This window comes from Belonocnema kinseyi, chromosome 2 (genome assembly GCF_010883055.1).
Source record: "Belonocnema kinseyi isolate 2016_QV_RU_SX_M_011 chromosome 2, B_treatae_v1, whole genome shotgun sequence".
NCBI classification, from domain to species: domain Eukaryota; kingdom Metazoa; phylum Arthropoda; class Insecta; order Hymenoptera; family Cynipidae; genus Belonocnema; species Belonocnema kinseyi.
In genome coordinates this window covers 34869486-34889168 of record NC_046658.1, presented here as the reverse complement: position 1 = coordinate 34889168, position 19683 = coordinate 34869486, and the positions used below count along the sequence as shown (strand labels likewise).

The 19683-nt window shown below is 32.5% G+C and overlaps 1 protein-coding gene across 2 annotated transcripts in view; it reads right to left on the bottom strand.

Annotated features, from left to right (window-relative positions):
- Window positions 1–7382: 7382 nt before the first annotated feature.
- Window positions 7383–19683, bottom strand: part of LOC117166937 (activated CDC42 kinase 1) — a 57191-nt gene continuing 44890 nt past the window's right edge. For both annotated transcript variants that reach the window (XM_033351409.1, XM_033351410.1), the window contains one exon: window positions 7383–9617. In XM_033351409.1, coding sequence (XP_033207300.1) covers window positions 9518–9617 — 100 coding nt within the window. In that variant the 3' untranslated portion in view covers window positions 7383–9517. The remainder of the gene's footprint in view (window positions 9618–19683) is intronic.

Genomic DNA, 19683 nt, shown 5'->3' with positions numbered 1-19683 from the left:
ATAAAAATAAACACTTAATAACATTAAAGAACAATGTATAGATATTGTACTCAAAGTTTTATCTGTTAGAATGAAAATATAATATGGTGAAGTAAATAAATTTTTACTTATAAAAGAATATCAAAAGATGAAAAATAACAAAGATATATTTGGAAATAATCAAATAACTTTAGGAATATTACAAAATATATGAAACAAAAATATAAATTATAAATTTAATTTTCTCTCTGGTATCTATTACAATAACCATGTCTTACAAAGCGTGGATATTTTACGTTTGTTACGAAATGTTGGCAATTTAATTTTAATTTAAATAGTTCTTGTCCAAGCTAAGTTTACAATCAGTGCGCCTCGAAGGTGTGCCGAGAGTTGCTTACAGCGCTCCAAGTGGCTCTTGGCAAACTATATGGGACGGTGCTATTTACGGGGAGCGGTGGGTAGAGGGGAAGTGACTTTTTTCGCCGGACGCGCCATCTATATTTATGGCGGGTGACTAAGCTCGCACCGCATCTACTTTTATAATATCTTTGGAGGTAGATATTTTGGAGGATTGAGACAGATTCGTGTGGAAGTTTGTTTGGAGATTTGTGACAGGGTGGGAAGACTGTTTGGGCAGATTGGTAGTAGCAGGGTTGGGTAGCGGCAAAGAAAGACAAGACAGGTACCAGACAGCGACGGTAGAGGCAGGGAAGTATAGAAGGCGGGCCAGTTTGAATTTAATTAATGGCTAGCGGAGTGAGTATCTCCGCGGAAGAAACAGAGTTAGAGTAGGAAGTGTTCAGTACGCCGAAAGAAGAAATAAAGGAAACGAAGGCAAGGGGGAAGTACAAAAAAACTATAGAAAAGAAAAGATGAAGAGCAAAAAGCGTAGAGTCAATAGAAGCATTTATCAAAAGGAAGAGAGGGGAGAGGGAAAGCAGTGAAGAGAAAGAAGATTTCAGGGCAAATGTGAAATATCAAAAAATGTTTAGATCGCCGTCAGAAAAGCAGAGTTTGGTAGGGAAAAGCGATAACAGTAAGGGTGCTGACGGTAGCGGAGGTGAAAATGAAGTGTCGATGAAAGAAAGAAAACTAAAGGAAATTCGAGAAGTGATGATAGAGGTCATGGGGATTTATGAAGAAAAGCAGGAGAAAAGGGAAGAGGAATTAAAGAAGGAAATTAGGCGGGAAATGGCTGAAGTTAAGAAAGAAATAAAAAAATGGGAAGAAATCAGGGAAAAGTTAGAAAAGAGGATGGAGTCATTGGAGGAAAAACTAGAGAAGCAGAAAGAAGTTAATAATACAAAGGTAGAGGAGATAAGAGGTAGTATGAAGAAACTTGAAAGCTCGAACGGGGATTGCGGTGGGGGCGAGAGTGGGAATAAGGAGATGTAAAAGCTGAGAAAAATAGAACAAAGAATAGCAAGGAAAGAGAGAGGAGAAAGAAAATTAAATATAGTGATAAAGGTTGTAAGATTAGAGGGGAAGGAGCTGAAGGAAGGGGTGGACGAAGTACTAAAGAGGATTGATGCTAAGGTAGAGATAGAGGAAATGCGAAATGTAGGAAGGGAAGTGAGAAGAGGGGAGATAATGGTACTGGTGAAACTAAAGAAATGGGAACATAAGAGGGAGATGATGACAAAGATGAGATTATTATATGGTAGTCCATAGAGAATAGACGATGATTTGACATGGGTAGCAAGGAACATACAGTATAAATGAGGGAAAATAGCGGAATAGGAAAGAAAAAAGGGAAAGAGAACATGTGTTAAGTATTGGAGAGTTCAGATAGATGGAGTATGGTGGGATTGGGATGAAGAAAGGGAACAGATAGTAAGAAATGAGGTGCAGGGAAACTAGAAGACGAAGGAACGGGTGATAGGAAAATAAGAAATAGTAAGAAGGAAAAAAAGATGGGAAACGAAAGTAGCGAAGAATGGAAGATTTGTTACTGGAATATAGCAGGATTGGAGAGAAAGGATAAGGAGTTTATGAGAAATTTGATACAATGGGATGTATTCATAACGATGTAGACGTGGCTAGCTGAAAAGGGATGGGAAAGAGTAAGCGGAAGATTACCAAGAGGTTACAAATGGCAAGTGCAAAATTCAAAGAGGAAGAATAAAAAGTAGAGAGCAATGGGAGGAATGGTGATGGGAGTAAGGAATAAATGTATAACAGGGAAAGATAAGAAAGACAGGAGTGCACAAAAAGAAGGAGTAATAGTAGAAGAGGCTATGATCGAGGAGAGAAGGATGATTATAGGTGGGGATTTCAATGCGAGAACAGGAGACAGAGGAGGAAGGGAATGGGGAGAAGAGAAAGGAAGAAAATTCAAAGATAAGGTACTAAATGGGGAGGGAAAAAAGTTGTTGAAGCGTTTGGAGGAGTTGGGATGGTATATCTTAAACGGGAATATAGAAGGGGATGAAAAAGGAGAATATAAACGCTCAGGAAGTGACAGGGGAACGGTACCTACCTGAGTGCCTGCGGAGAATTTCTCAGAGCTTCTCAGAGCCTTGAGAATCTTTATCATATACTCAATTATCCGTGCTGATTAAATTTTATGCATGCTTATTAATACGTAATTTACGAATTTCTAAACTGAGTCACCTCATAATAATTTTTAATGAAATTGTAATATTTTTCATGTTTACGTTTCGAAAAACTTTAAACTTTTCAATCAAGTTACAGTACTTCCATTATTTCTTTATCATATTTCAAATTTAAAAGGTACTTACCTATACTTTTCCTTCTCAAAATCTGTTCACACATTTTTCAAACAAGTACCAAAAATACTGTTTATATATTTATTTCGTGTATCTTTCGTATACTGATCAACAAAAGAACATAACTTCTCTAACTTACGTCAATTTGACAAACTTTCTCATTCGCACACTTTTCCATGTACAGGCAGTGGACAACTGCGCACCTGCGCACGAAAATGTAAGATCTTCCTGTATTGTGCCTACCACTTACGGTAATGTTTCTATTGCCAGTTGAAAATGGCTTACCACTGGCAGTTGGGTCTCCTTATTATTCCTTCGTGGACTTTTCCTCCGTTCCGCTGTCTCGAGCTCGATATTTCTTCAATCAATCCCCCTATAAGATTTCGCTTGTGCCTAGTAGGTCCCTTTTCTCGGATCGCGTTACATATATCGTATATATTTGTAGGCCGTGAATGTGAAAATGAGACCATTTGAACTCCTATCTAACAAAACGCTGCTGACCCCCCCCCCCCCCCTTCTCATTATTCCACTTTTTGTGGATAATACTCTTTTTGACTTTAAAATTAAAGAATTTATTAAAATTAAATTGACCTTTTTCAGTAGAAATTTAATCTTTTTGGTTGAAAATGTATCATTTTTGGTCAAAAATGCAATTGTTTGGGTAAAATATGAACTGTACATCTCCTTGGGTTTAAAAGCCGATTATTTCAATAAGAGTTGAACTACTTTGTAAAAAAAAAATACATTTTTTTAAACAAGGTTTTATAATTATAGTTAAAAATTTAACTATTTGGTTGAAAGTTTAACTCTTTGATTGAAAACTCATACTTTTCGCTTAAGAAATTCAACTTTTTTTAGATAATTCTTCCTTTTGACTTTAAAATTAAATAATTTCGTTGAAAACTCATGTATTTTGTTTAAAATTTGTTTTTTTTTGTAGATAATTAATTTTTTGGTCGAAAATTCATCTGCTTGATTGACAATTCAATAACTTTGTTGAAAATACATTTTTTCCGTTAAAAATTATTTATCTTTATCTGAAAGTGTAACTATTATAGGGCTGATTAAAAATTAATCTTATATATTGATTAAGTTTGAAAATCGTTTTTTTATAGAACATTAATCTTCTTGGTCAAAAATTCACCTTTTCCCTTAAAAATTTAACAATTGCGTTGAAAATTCGTTTTTTTTTTCTTTTTCACTTCAATTTCTTATCACAGCTTTTATCTAGAAATTGAACTATTCCATTTTTGGTTAAACTTTATCCTGTAAATTGTATTAGCTAAAACACCAATTATTTGTTAGAAAATTAATTTATTTGTTTTCGATTATGACTTGAAATATTATTTCAGTCTAAACAATTTTTATTTTTAACCAATTCAATTTGAAATTTTTTAATTAAAAAAAGAAATTTTCGTTAATTATCAGCAATATTTTACCGCTCATTTAAAACAATCCATTACAAACAACTGTTAAATACTATACAAATTTAAACAGAATCGTTCGAAATAGAAAGCCTTGAATTGTTAAAGGACCCCGCACTAAATGCATGGGAAAATAGCTTTCGGTGGATTTAGCTGAAACTTTGTAATTTTTAAGGTTATAAGTGCCGGATGAAATATCCGTAAAAAAATCCAAAAAAATGTACAGTTTTAGCGCTATGCGGCGCCAAGCGCTCAAGATCAGTGAATAAAACGAATTACAACAGATTTTGTTACAAAAGCGATGTCAACAAACAAATCACGGTTCAAATCGTGGTCTGTCATATTTTCACCTACACCGTTGACTGGTATAGCGCACTTCTCAAAACGATCAAACGATAAGCGCCCAAGATTTTAACTTGACTAATTCATCACTTTTTTAAAGGCAGAAATGGTACCCAAAGTAACATTAGTAACTAGTGCGTACATTCCGATAATTACATTGTACTGTTTTCAAGAGTGCCGAACGCTTAGCGCTCATGATCAGTGAATAGAACGAATTACAATAGATTTAGTTACAAAAGCGATGTCAATATAGAAATCACGGTTCAGATCGTCGTCTGTCATATTTTCGCCTACACCATTGACTCATATAGTGCGCTTCTCAAAACGATCAAACGCTAAGCGCCTAAGATGTTAACTTGACTAATTCGTTTTGTTTACTGATCTTGAGCGCTTAGAGCCGCATAGCGCTAAAACTGTCCATTTTTTGGATTTTTTTTACGGATATTTCATCCGGCACTTATAACCTTAAAAATTAAAACGTTTCAGCTAAATCCACCGAAAGCCATTTTCCCATACATTTAGTGCGGGGTCCTTTGTAATGAGCTAAATTTTCAGTTTAAACGCTACAATTTTAATTTATAAAAAAATTCAGAATTAATTTAAAACTTAAAATTATTTCCAATAATTTGAAACACAATTTAGACTTTTGCAGATTTAAAAAAATCTTTTTGAGAATTGTACAGTATTTAAAAAGAATAAAGTTTCAACCAAAAATTGAATAGTTCAATTTCCAGATAAAAACGATGAATTTTTAATAAATCCTAGAATAGTTACATTTTCCGATAAAAAAAATAATTTCTAATAAAAAAAATAAATTTTCAATAAAATTGTTAAATTCTCAACCAATAACATGAATTTTCGACCAAGAAAATTAATGATCTACAATAAAAGACAAATTTCAAACAAAATACATGAATTTTCAACGAAATTATTTACTTTTAAAGTCAAAAAACGAATTATCTACAAAAAGTTGATTTTTTCAGCGAAAAATATGAGTTTTCAATCAAAGAGTTAAACTTTCAACCAAATAGTTAAATTTTTAAGCATAATTATAAAACCTTGTTGAAAAAAAGAGTATTTTTTTTTACAAAGTAATTCAACTCTTATTGAAATAATCGACTTTTAAACCCAAGAATATGTACCGTTGATATTTTAACCAAACAATTGCATTTTTGACCGAAAATGATACATTTTCAACCAAAAAGTATAAATTTCTAATAAAAAAGGTCAATTTAATTTTAATAAATTCTTTAATTTTAAAGTCGAAAAGAGTATTATCTACAATAAAGCTGAATTTTTAACCTAATTTAAAGGCAAATAGTTGAATTTTCAACTATAATTATGAATCCTTAATAAGAAAAAATTAATTTTTTTACTAAGTAGTTCAACTTTATGTGAATAATCGAATTTTCCACCCAAAAATTATGATTTTAACTTTTAACAAAATAGTTACATTTTCAACAAAATAATTAATTTTTCAATCAAATAATTGAGTTTTTATCCCAACGAGATGAATTCCAAAATGACCAATTTCTTTAATTTCTTTCAAATGCGGATCAAGATTTAATTAAGACTATTACAATATAACATAATTATAATAGTATCATTAATAATATATAATAGTTTTAATATTTATATAATTTATATTTTATACTTGAAGTAACGTAACCTCAAAATACACGCATTAAAGAGGCGCGCGAAGTATTCAAATCATGAGAATCGCCAGCCCAGCATCGAAATCTGGAAACATTAAAATCCCAATCTCTTCATTTTATTTCAAAGCAGATAGAGATATAAATAGAACCGCCGAAGTGTTCCGACCGGCAATCGTGCACCTTCGAGTTTTCAAATTCAGAAGAGGAGAAATGGGTTGCGCACGCAACCCAGGTATTTATATCGTCTCCTACCATATTCACACGGACATAGACGTGTCATAGTATTGGACCACGTCTCGTTTCAGATTTGGGATCACTGGTACAGCCCATGATGAGAATATGGACGTTCTGTAGCATGGAAGTTTTGAATTCAATACATCGATTACATCGATGTCGATCATTTTTGACATCGATGTCCCCAGTCCCATCCCTACGCTAATGTGCGTGTAGATACACAGACGGCGGTTCAAACGGTGGCGCGTCTGCTATTCGCATTATATCAGTCCGCGCCGTGTTGACTGTTGATATGTTAGTTTAAAGCACTATTTTTGAAAAGCCAAGTGTGTATGTGGCATTTGGATGTAAAAATAAGGGTCTTGGATTTTATCATCTGAAAAGTATAGAATTCGATACCTGAGAGCAATGGAGCGTGGCCTAATGCCTAAAACTTCGAAACCTATGCTTTGAAAACAAGGGTTCCGAGAACTTAGTTCTCGTGCAACTAACAACAAATTAATGAATATGGAAATAATGCTTTGAGCCTGCGTGTAAGGCATGTCTCCACTCTCGGTGCTGCCTTCTAAATCAAAAAACTCCTTCGTCGCTCTGCCGACCAGACCAATGGCCAGTGCTCCAGCGAGGAATGAGTGTACCTACTTATCAGTCTTGATTTAAAGTGAATCCACTCCATAGTTCTTTATTGCATGTGTTTTAACTTTTCGAACTTTATAAGAACGGTCTTACAGATTTTTAACCCAACGCAAAATTTAAAATATTTTAACTAATCCGTAATGACCAATTTAGTAAGTTATTTGATGAAATTGTCTAAGATTTTCGACTTGAAAATACAAATTTTTCAAGTCAGGAGGCTTTCAATTTAAAGTGGTGAATTTTTAAATGTGCTCATTTTCGGCCTCCCGATATGGCATTGCTTGCTTCTGAAATCTTCATTGTTAAAAACTTTTCTTTTTACGCAAAAAGGAAAAAGTCTAAAATCTTAAATAGAGGAATTTAAAGTAAATAATACAAATATCTAACGAGTATAGGGTTGTGTATTTGCAATACGTTGTTTTACAAGTTTTGACACGTCCATACGCAAGTAAATATATAGACATAACGTAACATTTGGCATGGCTCGACAAGAATATTATGAAATTTCGTTTGGCTACGGCTCTCATTAGTTTAAAAAAAATGGAAACATTACTGAATCTCATCAAGAATCGACCGATTTTTTAAATTTCTGATAACATTTTTATTTACTCCATGTATATTCTGCAAACTCGATAAACTCGCAGCGATAAAAATATTATTTCTCTTGAACAAACAATCCGATAAAACTTTCCGTGACACTAAAAAACAAATTATCAAAGGTAATACAATGACAGTAGACGTGTACGGTTTTAGGAAAGGTCTAATCGAAAAGGGAACCCTAGTATTGCGCCGCAGCCTCCCATTTCATCCTGCACTTCAGGATGTACGCAGACAATCAGACATGTTATCAGAATACGATGTAAATCGATCAATTATTAACGCTGCTTTATGAAAATTCGCATCCGTAGGGAATTCAATTGTACAACAATAAATTGCCTTACTAGTGGTTACGAAATAATAAAACAATTTAAATTTTAAATTCGAATTCATGAATCTTGAAAAATATTGCAACCAATGATTGAAGGATGATTCATTATTTGTTAAATTTCATCCATCAGCGTCAAGTATACTGACTGATCCTAAAATTGTCGTAGACTACATTTAAAACTAAAAGTATATTGTTGGTTCGTTGATTTTTCTCTGTTTTACAGACATAAACAGTAGCTGTAAAAAAGGTTTCTTGTAGCTACAAAATGGAACAACATTTTTATTCTAAAAAATATCTTCCATTAAAATTCTAGGACAAAAGATTTACTACTGCTTATGTTGCAGCAGAAAAAATAAAGGCCCTGATTACAAATGTTGAAAAATAAGTTGAAAATGCAAGAGACAAATAAATACCGAGACCGAATCCATAATACTTTTCAAATAATTGAATAGGAATATCGTAATTATTACACTGCTTCCTAGAAATCGGAAGACACGAGTGATAATTCTCATGCACGTACTTTGAAAATAAAAAAAAAATTATCAAAAAATAAATAGCATATTCGAGCGATGCACGATCAGTAAAGCGAACACTTTACACGAAAGAGTATTTTCCATTCAAGACAGCATGAACCTGAATTTTCCTCTACACCCTGGTCGACTTAAAATAATCTCGAATTTTTTTCTGCGCCTCACAGAAACACGCGATCAATGTACAGAGTATTGACAATATTCTTAAATATTACGCTAACCTTTTCCTATTTACATGCCACGGAATAAGCTTTAACCGTCGCTACTGTACACGTGTATTTTAATAGTTGTCTATCTCACGAAAGATGAACAAACTAATTGTCCCTCAGCAATAGCGCCTAGTGCCGTTAACAGCATATATCACAGTATCAAATTCCCAAAGTATAATTCTTTTCCGTCAAAAATTTCAAAACATGGCGCAGATCCTATAGATCATTTTTCAGTTTAGGTAGTGAGGCCCTTTGCATTGCCTTTGCTTTAAATTTTGAAGATTCTTAACATCTTCATAATAATATTCAATTTAGAGAATTGAGAAAGTATCACTACCCATCTATTTAAAACTCCTCGGGAAACAATTCGACGGAGTCATTGTGACATCTACGGTGCTTTCATACGATAAGACCTTACGTAAATGAATTAAAAGCCTGCGCGCTCAATATTTCTACCTAATACGCTTCAATCGATAATAATAATAATAATAATAATAATAATAATAATAATAATAATAATAAATACTTGTTCGGAGTAAACGCAGTACAGTAAAGTGAAGATGTTTCTTTCTGCAGCGTAACAAATTAGGCTAATTGAAAAATCAAGCACGTCGATAAACTGAAAGTTTTAGCAAGTTCAGTCACCACAAAAGGCCCGGAACGTAAAATACATTTAGTAACTTTACAATTTCCCATGTCTGCTACTTCAGTTTACAATAACAATGTTCCCAAATTTCTTATTCTTTCGTTATTCACACGCAGACATAGTCTAATAGATAGAAATTACAAGTTAATTCTTGGCTGAAACTTGTTTTAGTCAGCTTTTTTAACGCGAACTCTAGAGACGATATTCACCTCGCCCGATCCAGCAAGAACGATGCAGCTAATTCTACATCATATTCAGTCTGTTTCAATGCACCTTCGCACTGTTGTCTATCTGCCAATCCCAATCTGTAATATGAGAACAATAAATTAATAAATTGTTCACTGAACAGCATTGCACTGGTAATTAATATACAAAATGTCAACAAAATGATACACCAATCTTATTCCTTCATACCTTTTTTTTTAATTTGAGAGAAAATGAGTTTGAATTATTTCACTTCAAAACTGTTCAAATTTAAAGCTATTCAATTTTAAATAATCAGTTCAAGCATAATTTCATTTTTGAGGCATCATTTTGGATAATTATTTTTTAAATTTTTGATCGTTCAACTCGGAAAGCGATAAAAACGTGTGGTTTTTAATACTGTTTTGGACCTTTATGATCATGCAACTTCCAATTTAAAGTTATTAAACAGTAAAAAACTGTTAAATCTTGAATTTGGACAATCAGGTACAATTTTAAAAGATTTAATATTGAAACCAAACCATTTATAGGGTTTCGTAGTCCCTAGGCAGAAACCCTTATAGTCTCAGTCGGGTGTCCGCCCGTCGTACCTGTTTACAAGGAGAGGAAGTGAGGAGAGGGGAGAGTAGGAGGGGGGAGGTTCTTAAGATTTAATTAACCTTTTTTAAAAAGAAAACAAGCTTTTTTATGAGATTTTATTATGACTTAATTATCGTCTTAATAGGAAACTTTGAAAGCTTCAGTGAGGGAACCGGTGCGCACGAAATGCGCACATTTTCAGTGTTTGACCTGGAAGTCTCTTAATTTGTGCCGCTCCTCCTAGCGTTGCCGTCGAGCGAGGTCTCGACCTTTTCGAAACGAGACAAGGCGAGCCTTACGTGCTGGCTTGAATTGATCGTCTTGGGTCCTCTTTGAAAATGCCGAGGCCTCGAAATGCGAGGCCTTGCCTTGGGCTTGTCTTCGCACCTTGAGATTGCACTGCCAGATGTGGGAACACCAGCATTGAATGAAAATGCTGTAGTCTGAGGCTCTACTCTCCCTGACTCTTCTCAGCGTTGAACGAAAATCCCGTAATCTGAGACGTCAACCTCCCCGGCCCTTCTCAGCCGGGATTTCTTCTCTGTAGGCTGGTCGAATATACGCATCCAATTTTTTTTTCAAGTTTTTGAAGTAACGATATTGAAAATATAATATTCGGAATCTGCAAGTTTTCACGATTCCCCGGATATCTTGTGTGCATAAAAAAGTTGAAAAATTGAATACACTTAATGTATGAAACAGACATCATCCATTTCAAATCAAACAGCTTCTAGTTTCTTGCTTGAAGTCACAGAATTCTCTGGACCCAAATGAGTTTTTTTTAAAATAAAATTAGACGCCAAATATTTTTCCTATTAGTTAAAAAAAAATTCTAAAAAAAATAGAAGTTATGCGCATTTTAATGGTGTGCTTTGTATTTCAAAAATCTTGAAAAAATAAAAGTCGAGCTTCTAAAAAAATCTCTCCTTACATTGATTTGCCAATTTTTTTTTTTTTGAATTTGTACTTTCATAAAAAAATGTATGGAAAAAATTAATTAAATAACACCTTTTTGCAAAACGAATATTAAAAAAACAAGTTTTGAAAAAAAAAATTTTCCAAAAAAGGTTTTGGAAAAAACGATAACAAAATGTTGTCGCAAAAGTTTGAAAACAAATTTTTGAAAAAAAATTGGTTGAAATAAAAATTGTATGAAAAAAATTATAGGAAACAACTTTTATTAACAAAGAATTACGTAAAGAATTTGTATGAAAAAAAATGTTGGAAAATAATTTTCTTAAATAATTTTTTGTTTACCTTAAAAAAATTTAAAGAATTTAAAGAAAATCATGATTAATTAGTATTAATTGATATTAATTATCATTTTTTATTAAAAATTATTTCTTAAATATTTAAATAAAGTATTATCTATTAATATAATATTGGGATTTGTATAATTACTAGCATCCACAATCATCCTATGAGAGCTTTAATTTATTCCTCTATCCCAGGTGATTGGAAAATATCCACATCTGCCGGAGGAAACTCAAGCCCCCAAGGCAAGGCCAAGACAAGGCCTTGAAATTTAGCCGCCTTGCTTGCCTCGAAACGCGAGGCCTCGCGCTATCCTTCCTTGCCGGGGTGGCCAAATGTCAGGGAAGTCAGGGAAATGTCAGGGAAATATTAGGGAAATGAAGCAGCTGTCAGGGAAAATAGAAATTTACATGTTTTTATAATATTTTGGAAGCTTTTAAATTTTTTAAATTTATCTGCTATATCATCAGAGATTGTACCTTACCGACACTAGATCAACCCTCCAAACCATGAAGGCAGAAAATCTACACAATATCGATCAAGTTAAGAATCTTCAATAACAGAAGCTCTTCCTAATATCAATATCAATATTTCTTCAATGTACATTCCTTAAAAATTTAATTTGATCCGTAGTTTTTCATTTGTAGTTATTTCTTTATTTACAGTTTCCTTTAGTTAATTAATCAGGTGTGAAAACTCAGCGGCATTATAATGGGCTATGAATCGCTTTTGTAAAATCAAATCTTATTTAAAAAAAAATTACCTCCTGTAATGAAAAAAAGTATTTAAAAAAAGACTAGGCTAGATTTTTTTCTATTTTTTTGCTTTCTAATGTGATATAAACATTTTTGTAAAATCAACTCTTATTTTAAAAAGCAACCCCCTGTGCTGCAAACCCGTATTTAAAAAAAGGATACTATCTAAAAGGAAAATACTTTTAAAATATTAACACGGTATTTTTAAAGCATAACTATGGAGCAAAATTATGACTGGTGCAGACTGATGCCAAAAAATGTATACATTAACTGTTAAAATTGTTGTGCTCTTTCTTTATTTTCTAATGTCATATAAATCGCCTTTGTTAAATTAACCCTTCTATATAAAAGAAACACCCTGTAATGAAAACACGTATTGAAAAAAGTCAATATATACATAGATGGAACTTACTTATAAAATAGTAACATAGTACTTTTAAGCATAATTATTTCTCATCCAAATTATTTTCCAGTCTATGTGTGTATTTTCAAAAAATATAATTGACCGTTTTCGATGCATCTTTTAATGTTTTTAAACAACTTCCAGTACAACAATTGTTAACGAGTAAAATCCATTTTTATATAAAGAACAATCTAAATGTCCAGAACGGTTGAAAATTTTTTGAGAGCAGACTTTTTCTAAAATAATTTTTTCAAATAGGTATTAAAACTATTTTGAAAGATAATTTGAAATTGTTTTGAAATCCTAAAAAGCACTTTTTTTAAATACGTTTTGCAGCACAGCGTGTTGCTTTTTAAAATAAGGGTTTATTTGAAAAAAAAATGTTTCATATCACATTGGAAAGCAGATAAAGAGCAAAAAAATCTAGCCTAGTCATTTTTGAATACTTTAAAAAAATACTTTTTTCGTTTGGGGGGGGGGGGGGGGGGGGGGGGGGTAAAGTAAGGGTTGACTTTACAAAAGCGATTCATAGCGCATTTTAAAGCCAAAAAATAGCAAAAAATCTAAACTAGTTATTTATTTTTTTAATTTCATGATTTTTGTAGAGGATTCCGCTGAGTTGACGGCAAGATAGCGCCGCCCTGTTTTCTCCAAAACTAACAGAGGAAAACAAACTTTTTATAGCTGTGAAAAATAGCATGAAATATCCATTATATGACATTTTGTTTTTGGTCAGTGGCGCCGATGAGTTGTCTGACCTTAATTTATCCATACTGCTATGTAAAGCACATTTTTCTGGCTTGTTTCACTATTTTGCTTGGCACATTATTGAAACCTTATTCGCTTTTGTAATAATTTTCTGTCAGGGAAATCCGTCTAAATGTCAGGGAAAAGTCAGGGAACTCTCAGGGAAATTGAAATATTCAATCTAGCGGCCACCCTGCTTGCGTTCCTACTAGCTCTTCCTACTACAATATATTCTATTATTGGATGGATATGCAGTTAGAAGAAACATATTGATGAAAAAAAACACATTTTTTCAAACATTAAAACAGATATTAAAGAAAAGATTATCAGAAAATCAGTAAGAGTAGCGACGTGATGCACCCCTGTACTGCCAATCCTAAAATATAAACAGTGAAACTCTTCTATAGCGCTGATTTTGGGGCTGACGGTGTGTGGGAACTAACTCGTTATAGTCAGCTCCGGATGTAAGCAGTCAGGGACGTGTAAAACGTTTCCTGTGAATTTAAATGCAAGGTAAAAAATATTTTTTCTAATACGGAGACAAGGGTCAACTGAATATTTAACGGAAATGAGGGAGAAACTTTATTGATACGCGTTAAATAAATGTTTTACCTGCTTAGTACTGTAAACGTTTGCGGGCCGCTGAGCATCTCGTTTAAAAGAAGAACTTTATTTTGAATAATCGGTCCAAATACTAGGTCGCTCACTTGATTAAATCATTCGAAGACAGCAATATCCACAAAAAAATACTTTTTTCAACAAAACACTGCACGTCACACTTCCAGTATCTGAACTTGATTGGACCTCTCTTTCTAGTCTCTCTCTCTCTCCCCCCCCTCTCTCTCTGTCTAATTTAATTCTTTAAAGGATTCTCTACGAATCTCTGTGGTACGTTTTAGGTCTAAATAACTCTAAATAACTCTAAATAACTAAATAATTTTAAACTGACATACTTATTCGAAAATTCGCCTAGCGCAATCTTCTAAAATTAGTTACAATTAACAATAGAAATCTTTTCCTCAAGTTTTAAAATAATTTTTGAACTTGACATAACTACTAAATAGTGTACAACTTGAAATAGAAATTTAGTTTCAATTTAAACAATACGAACATGTATCAGTAAATGCATAGTTTTTAATACTTTATCTATTAATTTTTCATCTAAAATACCACACTGCTCAGTTCGACACTCAGTTTCTTTGATGTTTATTTTGAACCATAAACGTTTCAATTTTCAAAGTGTACATTTTTTAATGACAGGGCTGCATGTACAGAAACTTCGGCACGAATTTCAGGACGAAGGGGCTCTATATATCGACATTTTGGTACGATTAGCTGGATATTTTCTGTACATGTTTTGTATCGTCACAGGGGTTGAAGCCTTTACGTCTTTCTTACAATTATTCATCAAATACACTGCCGTGCAAAACTTTGGACTCATTTAGAAAAATCGTATTTTTTTATTTATCGCTTTAATTATACCAGAGCTAGAAAAATGTCTCTTTAAAAGGTTGATTATTTTCGAAATTCTGTTTAAAATACGCCCAGGGTGAAGCCAATTCGTCTTGTTTTTAAGTAGATATTGCAAAAATAGTGTAAATTTCAATGTTTTCTTAAATTTTCAATAACTTCCAAATAGTCAACGTTTATCAATGTTCTTGGGCTCATTTTGAAGCTTTTTTCACCGTATTACAAAAGCTTACAAGTATGAATCGTAAAAATTTCTTTTCGAATTGCAAGAACTTGAAGATGTAATAAAAAAGTTGAATAAATTTGAAAACATCTTATCTGTAGGCAAATCAGAATAATAGTTAAATAAATATATATATTTTGGGGAAATTACATAGAAAATTCAGGATTATATGTTTCATAAATTCATAAAAATATTTTTGTTCCTAGAAATAATATTTCAATTTTTGCAACTTTTTTGTTACAAATTCAAGTTCTTGCATTTCGAAAAGAATTTTTTTTACTATTCGTACTCGTAAGCTGTTGTGATACGGTGAAAAAAAAGCTTCAAAATGAGCCCAAGAACATTGAAAAATGTTGACTATTTCGGAAGTTATTGAAAATTTAAGAAAACATTGAAATTTACTCTATGTTTGCAATATCTACTTAAAAACTAGGCAAATTGGCTTCACCCTGGGCTTATTTTAAACAGAACTTCGAAATAAATCAATCTTTTAAAGAGGCATTTTTTTAGCTCCAGTAAAATTAAAGCGATAAATACAAAAAAAAAAACGATTTTTCTAAGTGAGTCCAAACTTTTGCAGGGCAGTGTATATTTTGCTAATTAATAGCTAAATATATATTTATTTATAGCGAACAGAAAGCCCATTTGAGTAAACATTTCAATTGAAGTTAAGTTATAAATTTTAAACTACTGTAACCGAGAATTTTATTCTCAATTCATATGGACTTAGTATACCTTATTATAATACCTTTTTATACAAGATAACAATTTACTTCGAAAATTATAAAAATTTTAAGAATTGTAGGTAGATATGGCGGTTAAAAGAAATAGAAAATATTTCATGAAAAGTAACAAAATCAATGGGATCTAACAGTAGTGTCAGAAGTGCTCCGTCCTCTCGTCCCAAATATATACCTGATTTTCTTTACGTCTCTAGGTTTAATCCTTCAATTCAATTGATGGGGTACTCGGGAAATTTACTGAAGCTAAAAGAAGATATTGAGTAAAAATTTCCAGGCCACTTTCCTTCCATTAGGTTCTAGGTTCTTCGATAGAATTTTAGATTTTAGATTTTAGAATTTAGATCTTTCAGACCATCCAGGTGCAACTGATTTTTAAGATTTTCAAAGCAGACACCAAAAATAATTTTCGGAGACTTTATGAATCTATACATTTCATGAAATCCTGTGTTGAATGCTATATACCTTGAAGAGACCATGTCTTGACACCTCATATATATGCAGGCCGTTCAAAAAATACTAAACGCTTTTTCCTGACAGTTTGGACCCCTCTGCGGTCGCTTTTTCTGTATAAGGTCTGTGTAAGTTTACATTGGAGTGAACTTCGTGGTGCCCCCCCCCCCCTCGGGCATTACAAATTTTCTAGATATTGTATCACCGAGTGATTAGGAATGTGCATTGTCATTAAATAATTAAATCCCCAAGATTAACTATTTTTTGAAGTTCTTTAAGACGATATTGCGAAGAATTGAAATATTTCGATGTATTCTTAAGTTATAAATATGTACATAATATATTTATCTTAAAAATGTTATTGTAATTTTTTCTGGATAATGCTAATATCTCAACTTACAAGAAAAAGCCATAAAAAATAATTTCAAGACGTTTTGAAACCAAACCTTTAAAATTGCACAATTTTAAACACAACTGACTTGAAGTTGTCATATTTTCTAATTCATATCACTTTAATTACAAATTTTTTAAATTAGACTGTATAATTTCAAAATTAAGAATGTCTGTGAATATAAGTTATGGTAAAAAGTTGTAAAAGAAATAGTGCTACGTTGTTTTTGTTTTAGAAATCGAGCACGATAAATACCCATATTAGAATATCAAATGTCAATATCACGTCATGAGTCATTTTTTAACATAACTAAGAATATCTTTCCGATGATTTTTTTTAGGATGCTTTAAAAATTTACAATTGTTCATTATTTTTAAAATTTAAATTCGAATATTTAAAGCTTGGCATTTTTTACGGAAAAGACATACTTTGTTTACGGAGTGAACTAAGAATGTCTTTCGATGATCATTTCCTACCATACTTTGTAAATTTATAATAATTATTAATCATTTAAACAATGTTCATTAACATATTGAGAGTTAGGGTATTTTTCAAATAATAAACACAATTTTTTACGAAGTTAACTAAGATTGTCTTAGCGACGATTCTTGCCTAAGTTTTTTGTTAAAATTACAAGAATTATTAATTTTTTAAAGAACTTTCATAAAAAAATCGGAACTTAACTATTTTTTAGATTTTGAACCATTCGGACATTTTAATGAAATTCATTTTTATAAGAAAATGTATGCACTATATATTTAATAAGAATTAAAAAAAAAGTTAAAACGTTAATAATGGTAAAAACTTTCATTTACATTCATTTCAGTTGAATATTTTGCTTCATCAAAATTTTCTGTACTATATTTTCTCTTGCAATATACTTGTACGCACCGACATTTTGATGTTTTTTTTCAAAACTTACATAAAAATTTGTAGTGATGCACAATAATTTATTCTGCTTCGTCACAGGGTACCCATGCGAAGCCGTGTACAATTAAAAGTTATTAAACCATAAATGAAGCACACGTATGAGCTTCTACTTCGGTTTGAAAATTGGGCTTAAGTTGCTAAAAATAAAACAGAAGTACCAGTAGTAAAACGCCTGGAGCCGGTAATATCAAACATATTACTTTTAAAGCAAAGAATAATTATTTTGATAAATTTCCTGAATCAGTTTAAAACATTTTTCCACTCTTCAGCAAATGTAATTTTCTGTTTTGGCCCTTCCTAAACATTTCTAAAGTTAGATTTTAAAAACCACCCTTCAGATTTTGACTCCATGAAAATCCTTCATGTTCTGCTTTTTTTGTTTTGAACTAGAATTTCTAATTAACTTTCATAAAAAAAATTAGTTGAGCCTTAAAAAATGTATGTTATTTGTTATTGAGTTTTAAAATTAAGTTATAGGAATGAGACTATTTATACTTTTGGACTGTAAGTGAAAAATCATTTCAGAATAATTTTGAGAAATGCGATTCTTTGGGAAATAAACCGGAATTATTAAATTAATTACTAAGGGCCGATTCCAACAACTATGATTAAATTTTACCAATTCATTAACTTAGGTTAATCAGCAGATTGTGTTCCATCAACTTTTAAAACATGATTAAAGAAGTATAATAGTCGATTAACTTAACTGGTCATTCTTGGCTGGTTAGCGAGTTAATCAGCGATTAAAGGGAGTCAACATAACCTAAAAGTTAAAGTACAAGTATAGTGTGAAATATTGATCGAATTTATAACGATATCTTGTACTCACACAACTTATATTCAATTTCAATCAATAACTAATTCCTGTCCATTTATTTGGAAACGATGTGCATAAAAAAAACACGTCGCCGCTCGTCGTTCGTGAGCAGTTGAGGTATAATTTGCGCGCGAATACAAGTTCAAAATCAGCCAACCAGAACCACCATTACAACAGAAACACGCAGAAATTAGACTTATTGCTAACAGAGTATACAGTTGGCTAACCGGAGGTTAAAAATTCATGGTGGAACGCGCCACAAGTTAATCGTGATTAAAACGCTGATTAAAAATGATCATGATTAGCTGATCATGGATTCAATCACAGCTGGTGGAATCGGCCCTAAGAGTTAAAATCTGGCCAAATTTTAGCTTTCGGAATTTCAAAACATTAAAGTCTCGGTCCGCCTCGCTTTCCCGAATCATGCTTCATCGGTATCGCCTCGGGTTTTCTGAGGAATGCGACAGATGTGCGCTAGTGATCCCAGATCTGAAACGCGACGTGGTCCAAAACCACGAAGGAATATTAAGGAGACGTAACTCCGTCCCCCCACTTGGCAATAGAAACATTACCGTAAGTAATACGCACATTACAGGAAGATCTTAGATTTGAGTGCGCAGTTGTCCTTTTCCTATACATGGAAAAGTGTGCGAGTGAGAAAGTTTGTTAAATTGACGTAAGTTGAGAGGTTCTGTTTGTATGTTTTGATGCAAGGGTCAGAAATGTGTTCTAAGCCATGAGGTGTCAAGTTCCGGGTTGTGGAAGAAGTTACACGCCGAAGAAGGCAAATACACTTCGTTTTTTTAAAGCCTTCACAGTAAGTACAATAAACGTCTGATATATTTTATTTTTTTAACTGCCATTTAATTTTAATAGAAATAATTTAGAAATTTAACCTTCATTTTTTAAACTTATTTTTCTCTAACTTACGTCAATTTGACAAACTTTCTCACTCCCACACTTCTCCATGTATAGGAAGAAGACAACTGCGCATCTGCGCACTCAAATCTAAGATCTTCCTGTAATGTGCGTATCACTTACGGTAATGTTTCTATTGCCAGTTTCAGATGGCTTCCCACTGGCAGTTGGGTCTCCTTATTATTCCTTCGTGTCCAAAACTATCACAGGTCTATGTCGGTGTGAATATAGTAGGAGACGATGTAAATGACTGAGTTGCGCGCGCAACCGATTTCTCCTCTTCTGAATTCTAAAACTCGAAGGTGCGCTATTGCCGGTCGGAGTACTTCGGCGGTTCTATTTATATCTCTATCTTCTTTGAAATAAAATGAAGAGATTGGGATTTTCATATTTCCAGATTTCGATGCTGGCGATTCTCATGATTTGAATACTTCGCGCGTCTCTTTATATGCGTATATTTTGAGGTTACGTTATTTCAAGTATAAAA